At 34.0% G+C, this 11,953-nt stretch overlaps 3 protein-coding genes across 3 annotated transcripts; 1 reads left to right on the forward strand and 2 right to left on the reverse strand.

Moving 5' to 3' along the window:
• LOC105967321 (AT-hook motif nuclear-localized protein 22) lies at positions 1–1,559 on the reverse strand. The gene has a single exon (XM_012991921.2). The coding sequence runs from the start codon at positions 1,204–1,206 to the stop codon at positions 307–309; it is 900 nt and encodes a 299-aa protein (XP_012847375.2). The 5' UTR covers positions 1,207–1,559; the 3' UTR covers positions 1–306.
• A 3,791-nt stretch (positions 1,560–5,350) lies between these two features.
• LOC105967323 (GDSL esterase/lipase At1g09390) lies at positions 5,351–7,748 on the forward strand. Its single transcript, XM_088818481.1, has 5 exons — positions 5,351–5,723; positions 6,069–6,254; positions 6,361–6,518; positions 7,056–7,329; positions 7,425–7,748. Exons 1-5 carry the CDS (start codon positions 5,477–5,479, stop codon positions 7,673–7,675), a joined length of 1,116 nt encoding a protein of 371 aa, XP_088674607.1. The 5' UTR covers positions 5,351–5,476; the 3' UTR covers positions 7,676–7,748.
• A 146-nt stretch (positions 7,749–7,894) lies between these two features.
• LOC105967325 (uncharacterized) lies at positions 7,895–10,604 on the reverse strand. The gene is made up of 5 exons (XM_012991924.2): positions 10,345–10,604; positions 10,145–10,261; positions 9,455–9,522; positions 9,159–9,358; positions 7,895–8,080 (listed from the first exon to the last, which is right to left on the reverse strand). The coding sequence occupies exons 1-5, from the start codon at positions 10,509–10,511 to the stop codon at positions 8,012–8,014; spliced, it is 621 nt and encodes a 206-aa protein (XP_012847378.2). The 5' UTR covers positions 10,512–10,604; the 3' UTR covers positions 7,895–8,011.
• Positions 10,605–11,953: the final 1,349 nt, after the last annotated feature.

The raw sequence follows: 11,953 nt of genomic DNA on the forward strand, positions 1-11,953 counted from the left end.
AACTACAACAACAACATAATCATTTATCATTATCAGTATGATCGATCAACATAATCGGTCCTCGTCATCATCAAACCGATGAAACCGAATAAAATCCTAGAATAAAACTGACCAGAAACACGATAATTTACTTAAAATTAAAAAAGGGAAAAAAAAATCACAATTTAATCTAAAATACAGTAAAAAAGTTACCTCTAGAACTGATTCTTGATAATTTCATTAAAATAAACAAAAAAAAAAAAGAAAAAGAAAAAAAGGAAGAAGAAGAAGTAGCATAGTTACCTCGTACATAACAAATCAAGCTCTCTAAAATGGCGGCCTACCGGTAGCCCAAAACTCATCGTTCGGCATCTGAATGGAGTTCAACAGATTCGGCGGCATCCCTTGAAACAAGGAAGGATCTGCTAATATCTGCTGCTGCTGCTGCAGCGAAGGCGGCGGCCCCGCCCGTCCACCGCCGCCCTGCGGCGGCGATCCAAGCGAGTTTCCCTGACCTTGGACACCATTCTGATCATCTTCCTCCAGCGGCAGTCTCTCATACGCGGCGTTACTGAACGAAGCCGCCATTACGATAACAGGCCCGGATGCGACGAGCGGCCCCACCACGCCGCCGCCCACCACCTGGCCCTGGCCGCCGGCCAGGTATATCGTCAGCCCCGTCGCCGCCGGAGGAGCGGGCGGCGGGAGGAAGGATCCGGAGAGAGACAAGATCTCGAACCTCCCCTGCAGAGTGACCACCGCCCCCGGCGAGGCCGGCTGCCTGAGGGTGACGTTGGTGACGTTGCCGCTGCCGCTCATGATGCAGACGCCGCGCTGCCGGCTCCGAGCGAAGCTCGCCACGCTGTCCATGACGTCACACCCGTCGGAGATTTCCATCACGTGTGTCCTGAGCGCGTTCGCGCTGTCTCGGCTGATTATGATCGGCGGCTTCGGCCTGTTCTTCGATCCCGACGGCCGGCCCCGCGGCCGTCTGCTTCCGCCTCCGCCGGACATCTCCCCTTCATCGGCGGCGGCGCCGCCGCCGTCCTTACCGGCGGAATCGATATCGCCGCCGCGGTGGCGCTTCTGGTGATGCTGGCCCATGTTGAGGCCGGTGGTCTCGCTCTGCTCGTCCTCGGAGTTTTGCGTCTGGTGGTGGTGGTGGAACTGGTGCTGCAGATTGAAATCCCTCGTGTGAAAAGGCGGCGGAAGAGAGTGGTTATCCATTTTTACTTTCTTCTTCTTCTTCTTCTTCAATTTCAATCAGCTCTGTGTAACTGAAAAAACAAGATTTAATTTGATGGGGTTTTTTTGTATGAAGGAGAATTTGTTGGGGTTTGTTTATTAATTAACAGGGAAAAAGGTATATTCCGGTAATCAATGAATCAATCCCACCACACCATGTTGTAGCTAGGTAGATATGTTTACTTTACAGGATTTATTTACGGCGGCGGAGATCTTTTTTGGTGGCGGATGTGCTGTAAATCGTGGAGGGTTTTCAGGGTCACCGATGAAATTATTTTTCTTTTTTGTGAGATTGGGTTTTTGGTTGTTTGTCTTGTTCGATTTTCTGGTTTTAGGGTTTCATTTTTCTAATAATATGTGAACATACTAATATTATAAATTTTGTGGGACCTCTCTCTATGTACAATACATACACACACTCCCGCTTACGTACACTCGTAACTAGTGAGCTCCGTGAACCGATCCGACAAAAGCTCGAACTCGAATTTTTCGAACTCAAGCTCTCTGACGAGTTGAGCCCGAGCTCATTTTTAGTTGTTCGTGAGCTTGCAAGCCTTTTTTTAATTTTAATTTTTTATTTTATTTAAAATATAAATTAAATAATAAATTCATATATAATTAAAAAAACTCGAAGTCATTTTTTTATTTCAATTTTTTATTATAGTTTATAATAATAGATTTCTAATAATATAAAAAATAAAGAAAATACACAAACGGCTCATGCTCGACCTCAGAAAAACAATACTCAAAGAGCTCGAACTCGCCAAAACAGTCAAGCTCGACTCGAGTTCAGCTCGTTTACTTCTCTACTCGCAATCAAGAAGATTATCTGATTTCAAAAAGAAATGATGATCTATATGGTGGAGTTAGATAGTACGACATCATTTTATCTTATACGAAATTCAATTTCTTTTTCATAGTTTTTAGGTCGATCAAACTTTTATCTAAATAGTTAATCTGGATGCTTGTGGTTTACAAACTATTGAACTGAGTAGTATGATTTGTTTATTATCGATCTTGTCAATATAAAAAAGGAGTGTATCGATATATATGATGCATCAACACATCACCAAAATAATGCTAAGATTAATGTAGTTTAATTAATTAATTAATCAACCAATTAATAATACTTTGTTTTAGCGTATGTTTCGCGAACTGTCAATCAGCTGACCTTTCTTTTGTCTATGTATGAGCTTGATTTCTTGTGCCTGGGTCTACTGCTGATTGATTGGTTAAGGTTTTTTTAATAATTGGGCTACATCTATGTAGCATGGACACGGGATTGCGGACACGGCAAAATGGAGAAATGAATATAGGAAAAACCCAGTTTCAAAAAAATGGTTACGCGAATGGGGAAAACCGAAACGTGTAAATATTAAAAATAGGGTAAAATTCATTTTGCACCCCTGTACTATGATAAATGTATCGTTTACCCCCCTGAAGTATTGAAAACATCAAACACCCCCCTGCCGTTAGTTTTTTTCTTCTAATTCCGTTAGTCAAACACTTTGACCGACTATTGCAAAGAAATGTTGGCTTTTTTTTAATGAAAATACCCCAAAAAATTTCTATATATAGGAAAACTAACGGCACAAAACCCACAAAAAATGAAAACTAAAAGCCCTGAAATCTATATATAGAAATTTTTTGGGGTATTTTCGTTAAAAAAAAGCCAACATTTCTTTGCAATAGTCGGTCTAAGGGTTTGACTAACGAAATTAGAAGAAAAAAACTAACGGCAGGGGGGTATTTGATGTTTTCAATACTTCAGGGGGGTAAACGATATATTTATCATAGTATAGGGGTGCAAAATGAATTTTACCCTTAAAAATATAGGGGTACATCCCTGATTTAAAATAAGGAGTAAACTGCAAACAGTACCCCTGTGTAATCTTTAAATAGCAAAAACCCCCAATATGATAAATAAACTAGCAAAACGCCCCCTGTGAAATTTAGTCAAAGGCAAAAAACCCCCCGGTTGACTTAAGTGTGGCTCACTCGCCGGTTACGCGACTGGTAGTAGGTTTTTGGACGTGAAATGACGAAATTGACCCTAAAAATGTATTTATATGTATATATATTATATGTATATATATTTTCCTTTTAATTTGATTGTTTAGAAATTAAAATATTGTTAAAAAATAGTAAATAATTAAATTTAAAAATTATTAAAAATTTGTTAATCAAATTAAGTATAGATTTTTTTAAATACATAATAACGGAATTTAAATTTTCTTTTGATGTAGCAATAATTTAAAATATATACAAAAATTATGTGATAATTAAATAAAAATTAATTAAAGACCCCATTGTACCTTTATAATTAAGATATAACAAAAATAAAATAATTAAAATATTTAAAAAATATAAGAATTTATTAATTGCAAAATCCCGGGGGTATTTGTGTCGTTTTATATGAAGTCAACACTCAAATGATAAATGGGCCGAGTGTGCTATTTAAATAATTTCACAGGGGGGTTTTTGCTAGTTTATTTATCATAGGGGGATTTTCGCTATTTAGAGATTACACATGGGTACGTTTTGCAGTTTATTCTTAAAATAAGTATTGTAACGTTTAACTAATTAAATAAGTACTTATCATCTATTACATATTTGTATTTATAAATTATATATAATTTACAAGTTCCAAACTAAATTATCATTTCACAAATTGCATCTGAGGTATATAAATTTATTTTAGCATGGAATTAATATCTATAAAAAAAACATTTACATGTGAGAAAAAAGAGATATAAGATTTAAGATTTTTTTGTAAGTGTAGGCAATTATGCATCTTTATTTAAAATGGGTGTTGGGTTTTTTTTTGGTTGGTAACACGTTTCTGTTTTTTCATTATTACAAGAAACGTCCTTAAAACTTTTAAATATTTATGAAAACAGCCCCAAACGTTTCCGTCAAGTGTCATGGCGTTTCTGGAAACCCACGTGTATAGAAGTTTCCGTGCATAATAGGACTACATGTAAGATTTTTGGATTTTTTGAGATTATTATTGCTAAATGATTAGGTCTTATCGAAAGCAAATTATAGATATCATAGGGTCGGGTCTCTATAGATTCTTATAAATGTATTAACTTGTGATTTAGTTAATTAAAATTAATTTATCACATTGTTTTCAAATTGGGAATAATAAAAAATATTATTAAAATATATATCTATTATCTATCAATATCCTAACCTTGGAAAATGGGTGAGTTCAAGTGTTCAACCGTGAAGTCTATATATATATCTGTCGTCTATTTCTCCGTTAAAATGGGATGTCTTGAGATTCAACAGCATGTGTGTAACATGTGCAGTGTGTTTGTTTTTTTTACTTTCCCAAGATTTAATTACATGTGATGGTATAAATTTTGCAGCATTAAGACCTCCTTCCAAATTCAACTTTTTTGTTCGTTGGAAAGTATGTTCGGCACTGATATTCGGCCGGCGAGGCTGAATTAGTCGACCAAAGAAAGATAAAAACAAGAGAAAGAGAGAGAGAATTCGGAAAAATAATGTACATTGATAGTTCAATTGTACCTTAGCTTATTCGGCTGAGATCGTTTACTATCCATACCTGTTAGTAAGTGCATGTGCCAATTTATTTTTTGAAAATAAAACGTAATGCCCATTTTATCTAATTCTTTCAAATTGTTTTTCTCTAAGTTTTCGACAACGTTATTTTGTATAAAATATCACATCACTAACCATCAAGAACATGAATTTATTGGATTTGGAACGTAATACGATCGAAAGTGCTGTAATTTTTAAATTTTGCGAAGTTATCCCAGGTCGAATATTTACATCACTTTTTATGTTTTAATTGAACAACATCCACCCAAACACTCATCACTCTTAGTACAATCCTCCATTTTTTTTTCTATATTGAAGACAAATCTATGGACAAATTTCGAATTTAAATAGTTTTTGTAATTTAGTTCTCAAAGTTAAAACCCCTACTTTTTATCATTTATTGATTTTTTTTACAAAAACAATTATTTAAAATTAATAATATTATTTTAATTTTAGTCTTTTTTTTTGATATTTTTTTTTAATTTGAGTCTGATGGTGAAAACCAGACCACTCTATTTAAAAAGTGAATTCAAATTGGCACCTAGCTTTTTGTAAGTATTCTGCCACCACATGTGGCTGAGGAGAGAGAGAGAGAGGAAAATGGCTTCTCTCTCTACACCACTCTCAAAACTGTTGACTTCACTCCGCCTCTTCTGTTTCCCGAGACGGCAAATTGGAGGTGATGAATTCACCGGCAAGCGGCGTTTCTCTGCCGGCGTTTCTCTGTCTCATAATCTCTCTCCCTCTTGTTGTTTCTCACTGCAGTAGAAACAGTCCGCCGCTGATTTTCAACTTCGGCGACTCTAATTCAGACACCGGCGGCTTCACCGCCGGCACCGGGCTCGTCGCCGGATACCCCTACGGCCGCGCATTCTTCCCCCGCCCAACCGGTCGAGCTTCCGATGGACGACTGGTCATCGATTTCCTCTGTATGTTGTTTCCTTAATTCTAATTGAAATATTTTGTTCGAATTTTGATTGAATTTTTCGGATTAGGGCTAACTTCAATTGATTGGGATCCAATTTTTATAGATAGCCATAGATGAACTAAATTAATGTCAAATTTGGTGCTATTCAATCCACAGGTGAAAATTTGGATACCCGTTACTTGAGTCCGTATTTCGATTCGTTGGAACCTGATTTCACCAATATTTTGTTCGAAATTTGATTAAAATTTTCGGATTAGGGCTAAATTCAATTTATTGGGATCCAATTTTTGTAGATAGCCATAGATGAACTAAATTAATGTCAAATTTGGTACTATTCAATCCATAGGTGAAAATTTGGATACCCATTACTTGAGTCCTTATTTGGATTCGTTCGAACCCGATTTCACAAACGGAGTTAATTTCGCGATATGTGGCGCTTGCGCTCTCCCTAGATTTGTTCCTTTCAATTTGAACATTCAAATTCTCCAATTCGAACTTTTCTACAATCGTTCGTTGGAGCTTCGCGCCAAAGGTACGTTAAAAAGTTCGAGATTCTATTGCAATTTAATATATTTGAAATTAGTAGGATTATGAAATTGAGAGTTTATATCGTTTTTTTGACATGAAGAATGCATTAGGTAGGACAAATTTGGTTGGAGAAGAAGATTTCAAGAGTGCACTTTACACCTTCGACATCGGACAAAATGATCTATCGGGCTCATTTGGCGCCCTTTCGTATACTCAAGTCATTGAGAAGATTCCCTCTTTTATATCTGAAATCCGGGATGCAATTTCGGTGAGTAGTCATTTCGTTTGTAACTTACACATACAGATCATTGGATAAACTAAGATATTATATATTTAATAAGCTTTGGGTCTACGTTTTTATTTGATTTTGGGGAAAGATAGTTTTGGAAGAAGAATTTGAAAATAAAGTAATGTTTGTTTGTATTTTGAGAAGAGACAATTTATATTGTACAAATCATGTCTAAAGGTGTTTGAAAAAGGTATTCTAAAAGAAGAATTTTAAAACTATAAGTGATTTTTGTTCGTATTTCAATGAAGAGATTTCTATATTGTTGTAGCGGTCAAATCATGTTTGTAGAATTTGGGAATTCGTTTGAAATTATTTCGCGGAAGGTTTTTTAAAATTTTGAATTTTTTTTGTTGGGGGGGGGGGGGGGTTAAGATCTTTAGAATAATTTAAAATTAGCTCTAAAAGTTTCATAGCTTTATATCAAAAACTTGTAATCGTTAGTAGTTTAGTATATTTAAAATTTTATTGCATCTTGTGTATTTGGCAATATATATTAATCAAATACATGTAATATAGGCGATACACCTACTCGGTGGGAAGAATTTTTGGGTACACAACACAGGGCCGTTGGGTTGTTTACCTCGAGAACTTGCCATAAGAAGCAATTTAAACGTCACTGATTTCGATCAATACGGATGCATAAAGTCCATGAACGAAGGTGCACAAGCATTCAACATCAAACTAAATGCTCTTATTCAAGAACTACGGTCTGAAATGGAGGATTCTACTATTGTTTATGTCGATATGTACTCCATCAAGTACGAACTCATCTCCAATTCTTCATCTTACGGTAATAATTTTTTTCCTACGTACTTATTTAAAACTCGTTTTTTTTTTCGAGATATTTCTCATTTATCGAATGTGTGAATTTTTGAATGAAAATAGGTTTCAAGAATCCATTAATGGCATGTTGTGGATTTGGTGGAGCACCTTACAATTACGATTCGGACAGAAATTGTCTCACCAGTGGATTTACGGTGTGCGAAGAAGCGACCCCACACATAAGCTGGGATGGAACTCATTATACGGAGGCTGCTAATACCATTTTTGCCTCCAAGATACTTTCGACCGATTATTCCACTCCTCCGTTGGAGTTTAGCTTCTTTTGCAACAATGCTAGAGTATCTTCGACTTAGATTGATTCTCGAGCTGATTACGTTTTCTATTGGTAATAAAAATGTTGAAGAAAAGTATTTTAGTTTTTTTTTTGGATTTTGTTGTTATGTAACATGGATTGATATGTGTTGTAGAGTGTGTGATATACTAATATAAGATAAGATTAAATAATCTAACGAAACTGAATTATATTATTTGACCCTCGATGGTCCAATAAAAAACACGCCTGGAAGGCAAGATAAGTCATGATAACATGATTTTTGCTGGTCGATCCGATAAGTTATTGGAAATACTAAACATCAAAGGCTAATTCTTCAGTTAATCATGCAACCAAACGAGGCCTTGGTGTTTTCGTGTTAGGCTTTACCAGTGCCATTAAATTTGTTGTTGAGAAACTCCTCCACCTTGTCATCCAGTTCTTCCACCTGCATATTCCATCGCCACAACATAAGCTCCATAGAAAATCCTTATTTATATTGGGTATTTCCACATTAAAAAGAAAAGGAAGTTTTATAGAGATTTATCAATTTAATTGACAATGTATTCGAAATAATAAATAAAATAAAATTAGAGTAATTAATTGTATAATTCCATATTATTTTGTATTTCAAATTTTCAATCATGACTGACTTGTTATTAACAAGGATCAAGTGAATTAAATATATAATTTTAATCATTCTTATATATCTTGTATCAGTTATTTGTAGGGGTGTTCACTTGGTTGATAAATCGACCGAAGCGAATCGAATCGAATCGGAAATTTGGTACGTGCCAAATACCGAACTGAAAATTTGGTTCGGTATTTGGTGAAGATTTTTTTTGAAATCCGCTATTCGGTACGGTATACCATCCCGTACTAAATACCGAAATATTTAATAAATATTTGTTTTTCTTTTTATTTAGATTCTTTAAAGTTATAGCAAACTATAAAATAATTTTAGATTGATAATTTTTTTCATTATTTACAATTAGCCCCTAATGATAATCAATATTTTAGGGTCCGTTATTGAAATTTGAATGCCAAATTCAAGATTTAATTAGTTTAACTCTTTCTTACATTTTTCAAAATATTGAAATATATTTTTGGTTTTACCGATATCGAACCGAAAAAATAGAATTAATATGGTAAAAAAATGCACCGAGCCGAATAATTATGCTCGTATAAATTTTTAAAGTACCGAAATCTCAGTATCGTCTAGAAGCCCCTAATTATCTCACACACACAACCCTCATCATGGCCACTAGTGAGGTCAAACTAAAAAAAAGGTAAAGAAAAAGAAAAATAAAAAAAACAAAATGTTGACTTTGACTCATAGATTGGATCAAATTACTAACTTAGAATATGTCTCAGCGGTCACGTGCCTAATCAGTAATCACTAATCAGACCCAACAACTACATTAATAAATTTAAATAATCCAATTTTTCAATCTACTAATTAAAAATAATAATGACTTATAAAATAAATAAAAATTACTAATAATGATAATAAATTAAATATGTACCTTGTCCATCAAATCTTCGACTTTCTGAGCATCCTTAGCTGTTTCTTCAGCCAAAACTTCAACAAACTTAACAACTTTCTTGAGCCCACCTTCCGGCAACCCCGCCGCAATACCTTCGGCGGCTTTATCCACCTCCTCCGCCACCTTCTCCACCGCGTCCGCTATTTTCTCCACCGTCTGTGCCGCCATATCAACCTCCTCTATTTTTTACAAATTTAATTTATTTATTAAAATATTTGATAATTAACTAGACAAAATTAAAATTAATATTTGGGATTTTGTGTCCCTTTTATTACTTGTTAGTGTTAATAGCCTTTGGACCACCATGGGTAACACCACAAACAATCCAGCTGCTCCAGCTAACCTGTCACAACATATTATTAATAAAATAAAATTTTGCAACACAAGAATTTCATATTATTATTATTATTGTTGTTATAAATAATAATAATAATAATAATAATAATAATAATAATAATAATAATAATAATAATAATAATAATAATAATAATAATAATAATAATAATAATAATAATAATAATAATAATAATAATAATAATAATAATAATAATAATAATAATAATAATAATAATAATAATAATAATAATAATAATAATAATAATAAAAAATGGACTTCGCCCCCTAAAAATTTTCAATTTTTGCACTTTCCTCCAAATTCAAAAAAAAGAAAAAGAAAAAAGATTTGCCCCTTCAAAATTTTATTTCAATTTCACTTTGCCCCAAATTACAGTTTTCAGTGTATGCCATGAATACGTCCAACTGAAGTGCAACTAGAACAAAATTTTGAAGAGGAAGTGTCTCATTTATCAATTTATAGGGGGGAAAGTGCAAAAATTAAAATTTTCTGGGGACGAAGTGCATATAAATATTTAGGAAATTGATTGAATTAAACCTTTTTTTGAATAAAATTGAATTAAACCATGCATATAAATAATGGTTTATAATAACATGAAAAGAACACTAACAAGGGATTGTCTCCGGCGAGAGAGATCCCCGGTATGCCGCCGGTGAGAGAGAAAGAAGAGAGAACATCTACGGCCGCGGTTGCTGCTTCCGGTGTAGCATTTCTTACGACCAAATTCCTGCAATCAAAGCCCACAATTTCACACACACACACACATATATATATACATACATATATATAGATAAGGTTTTGATTTGGTACTTGTTTGATGGTGTCTGCAAATTACTCCGGCGGCGGCGGCGGAGAAAGAAACATATTTGCCGATCATTAAGGAGAGTAGTAGAAGCAGCTGATGATTTGATAATACTTGTGTTATTGAGATGAATGGTACTACTGATGATGCAACAAGTACAACAAGATGCGGCCATGGATTTGTTTTCTTCTTCTTCTTTTTTTAACTGAATTCGATCAGTGAAAAAAGAATGTATATATGGAAAATGAATGTGATCGTGAACTAATCGCAATATATGGAAATGGAATTATGATAAGTTTGAATTTTATAATAATTAATTTTAATGGAAAATGCCACGAAGATACGGTTACCATGGCTGCTGTATCTATCTTAATTGCCTCGTGTTAGTTTGACTTTCGCGCGAAATGGTTCTAATTCTTTTGAATTTTCCTACTATTTTTTCAATAATATTAGTATTTTAGGCTAAATTACAACCATCCCTCCCTGAGGTATGGTCAATTTAAAAAAAAAAAACTCTCTTGTTTGGATAAGTACATCTAACTTCATCAATTATGTTTTTTTCTTACATCTCCAGCCTTATGGTGTCAAATTCAAGATAATTATCTAGATTCCGTGGAATGTGCTCTAGTTTGTACTCGTTTTGTGTAAAAATACAGTTTCTGATGCACTACAGTCTCATATATACTAGCCGAAAAACAAATATTATGATCATCTTGCTTCAAAATGTGAAGTTCGAATGGATAAAGCGGGTACGGAAGTGATAATATACTATATAATCTTGAAAATTCCACTAAATTTGAAACCGCAAGGGTGGACGTGTAAAAATATTTATAGTTAAGGGGTGGTTGTAATTACCCAAATAAGAGGAGAATTTTTGTAAATTGACCATACCTCAAAGGGTGGTTGTAATTTACCTTTATTTTTAAGTAATGTAGTATATATTTATAATCAACAAAATAAGTTTATTATTATTTAAATTTTTAATTTACTTGACCCTTGGTTTAAAAAAGCATATCCTAAAATTATATAATATATTTTGAAAAACAATAGAAACATTCGGAACTAAACCGGATGTGCAATCTGAGTAATAGGTTTCCAGTGATTTTATATACAATTCTGATTCCGTTCCTACAAAATTCGAAAAATCGGAGTAAAAAATACGGTTCCAAATTTGGAAACTTTTTTATCGGAATTTGCGAAATTCGAAAATTTTGTTTCGATTTTCACCCCTAGTTCTGGAACGAAATAAATAAAAGCCCGAAATGGATTGGGTTGGGCCCACATATTTTTAGTCTAAGAAATTAAGACTTTCTTTAAAAGCCCAAGCCCAACCACAAGCCACATGCTCGATCGGCAAATCAATATAATATCACCATTTGTCATTTGTCAATTATGAAAACACCTTAAAACTTGGATTTATGCATTTTAAGTTTTATTATTCTTTAAGTTGATGGTGTAGTACATCAATAAACCCAAAATAATTCACAATCTTTAAGCAATTAATTACTACCCAAATGAATTATAACATCCCATGAATAAATATTAAGGTATGCCCAATTTTGTTAACCTTCGATAATAAATAGTCCATTAATCTCATTTTGTTTTGAACGTGGAAGC

Source organism: Erythranthe guttata, chromosome 1 (genome assembly GCF_056151865.1).
Source record: "Erythranthe guttata isolate IM_541 chromosome 1, IM_541, whole genome shotgun sequence".
NCBI lineage: Eukaryota > Viridiplantae > Streptophyta > Magnoliopsida > Lamiales > Phrymaceae > Erythranthe > Erythranthe guttata.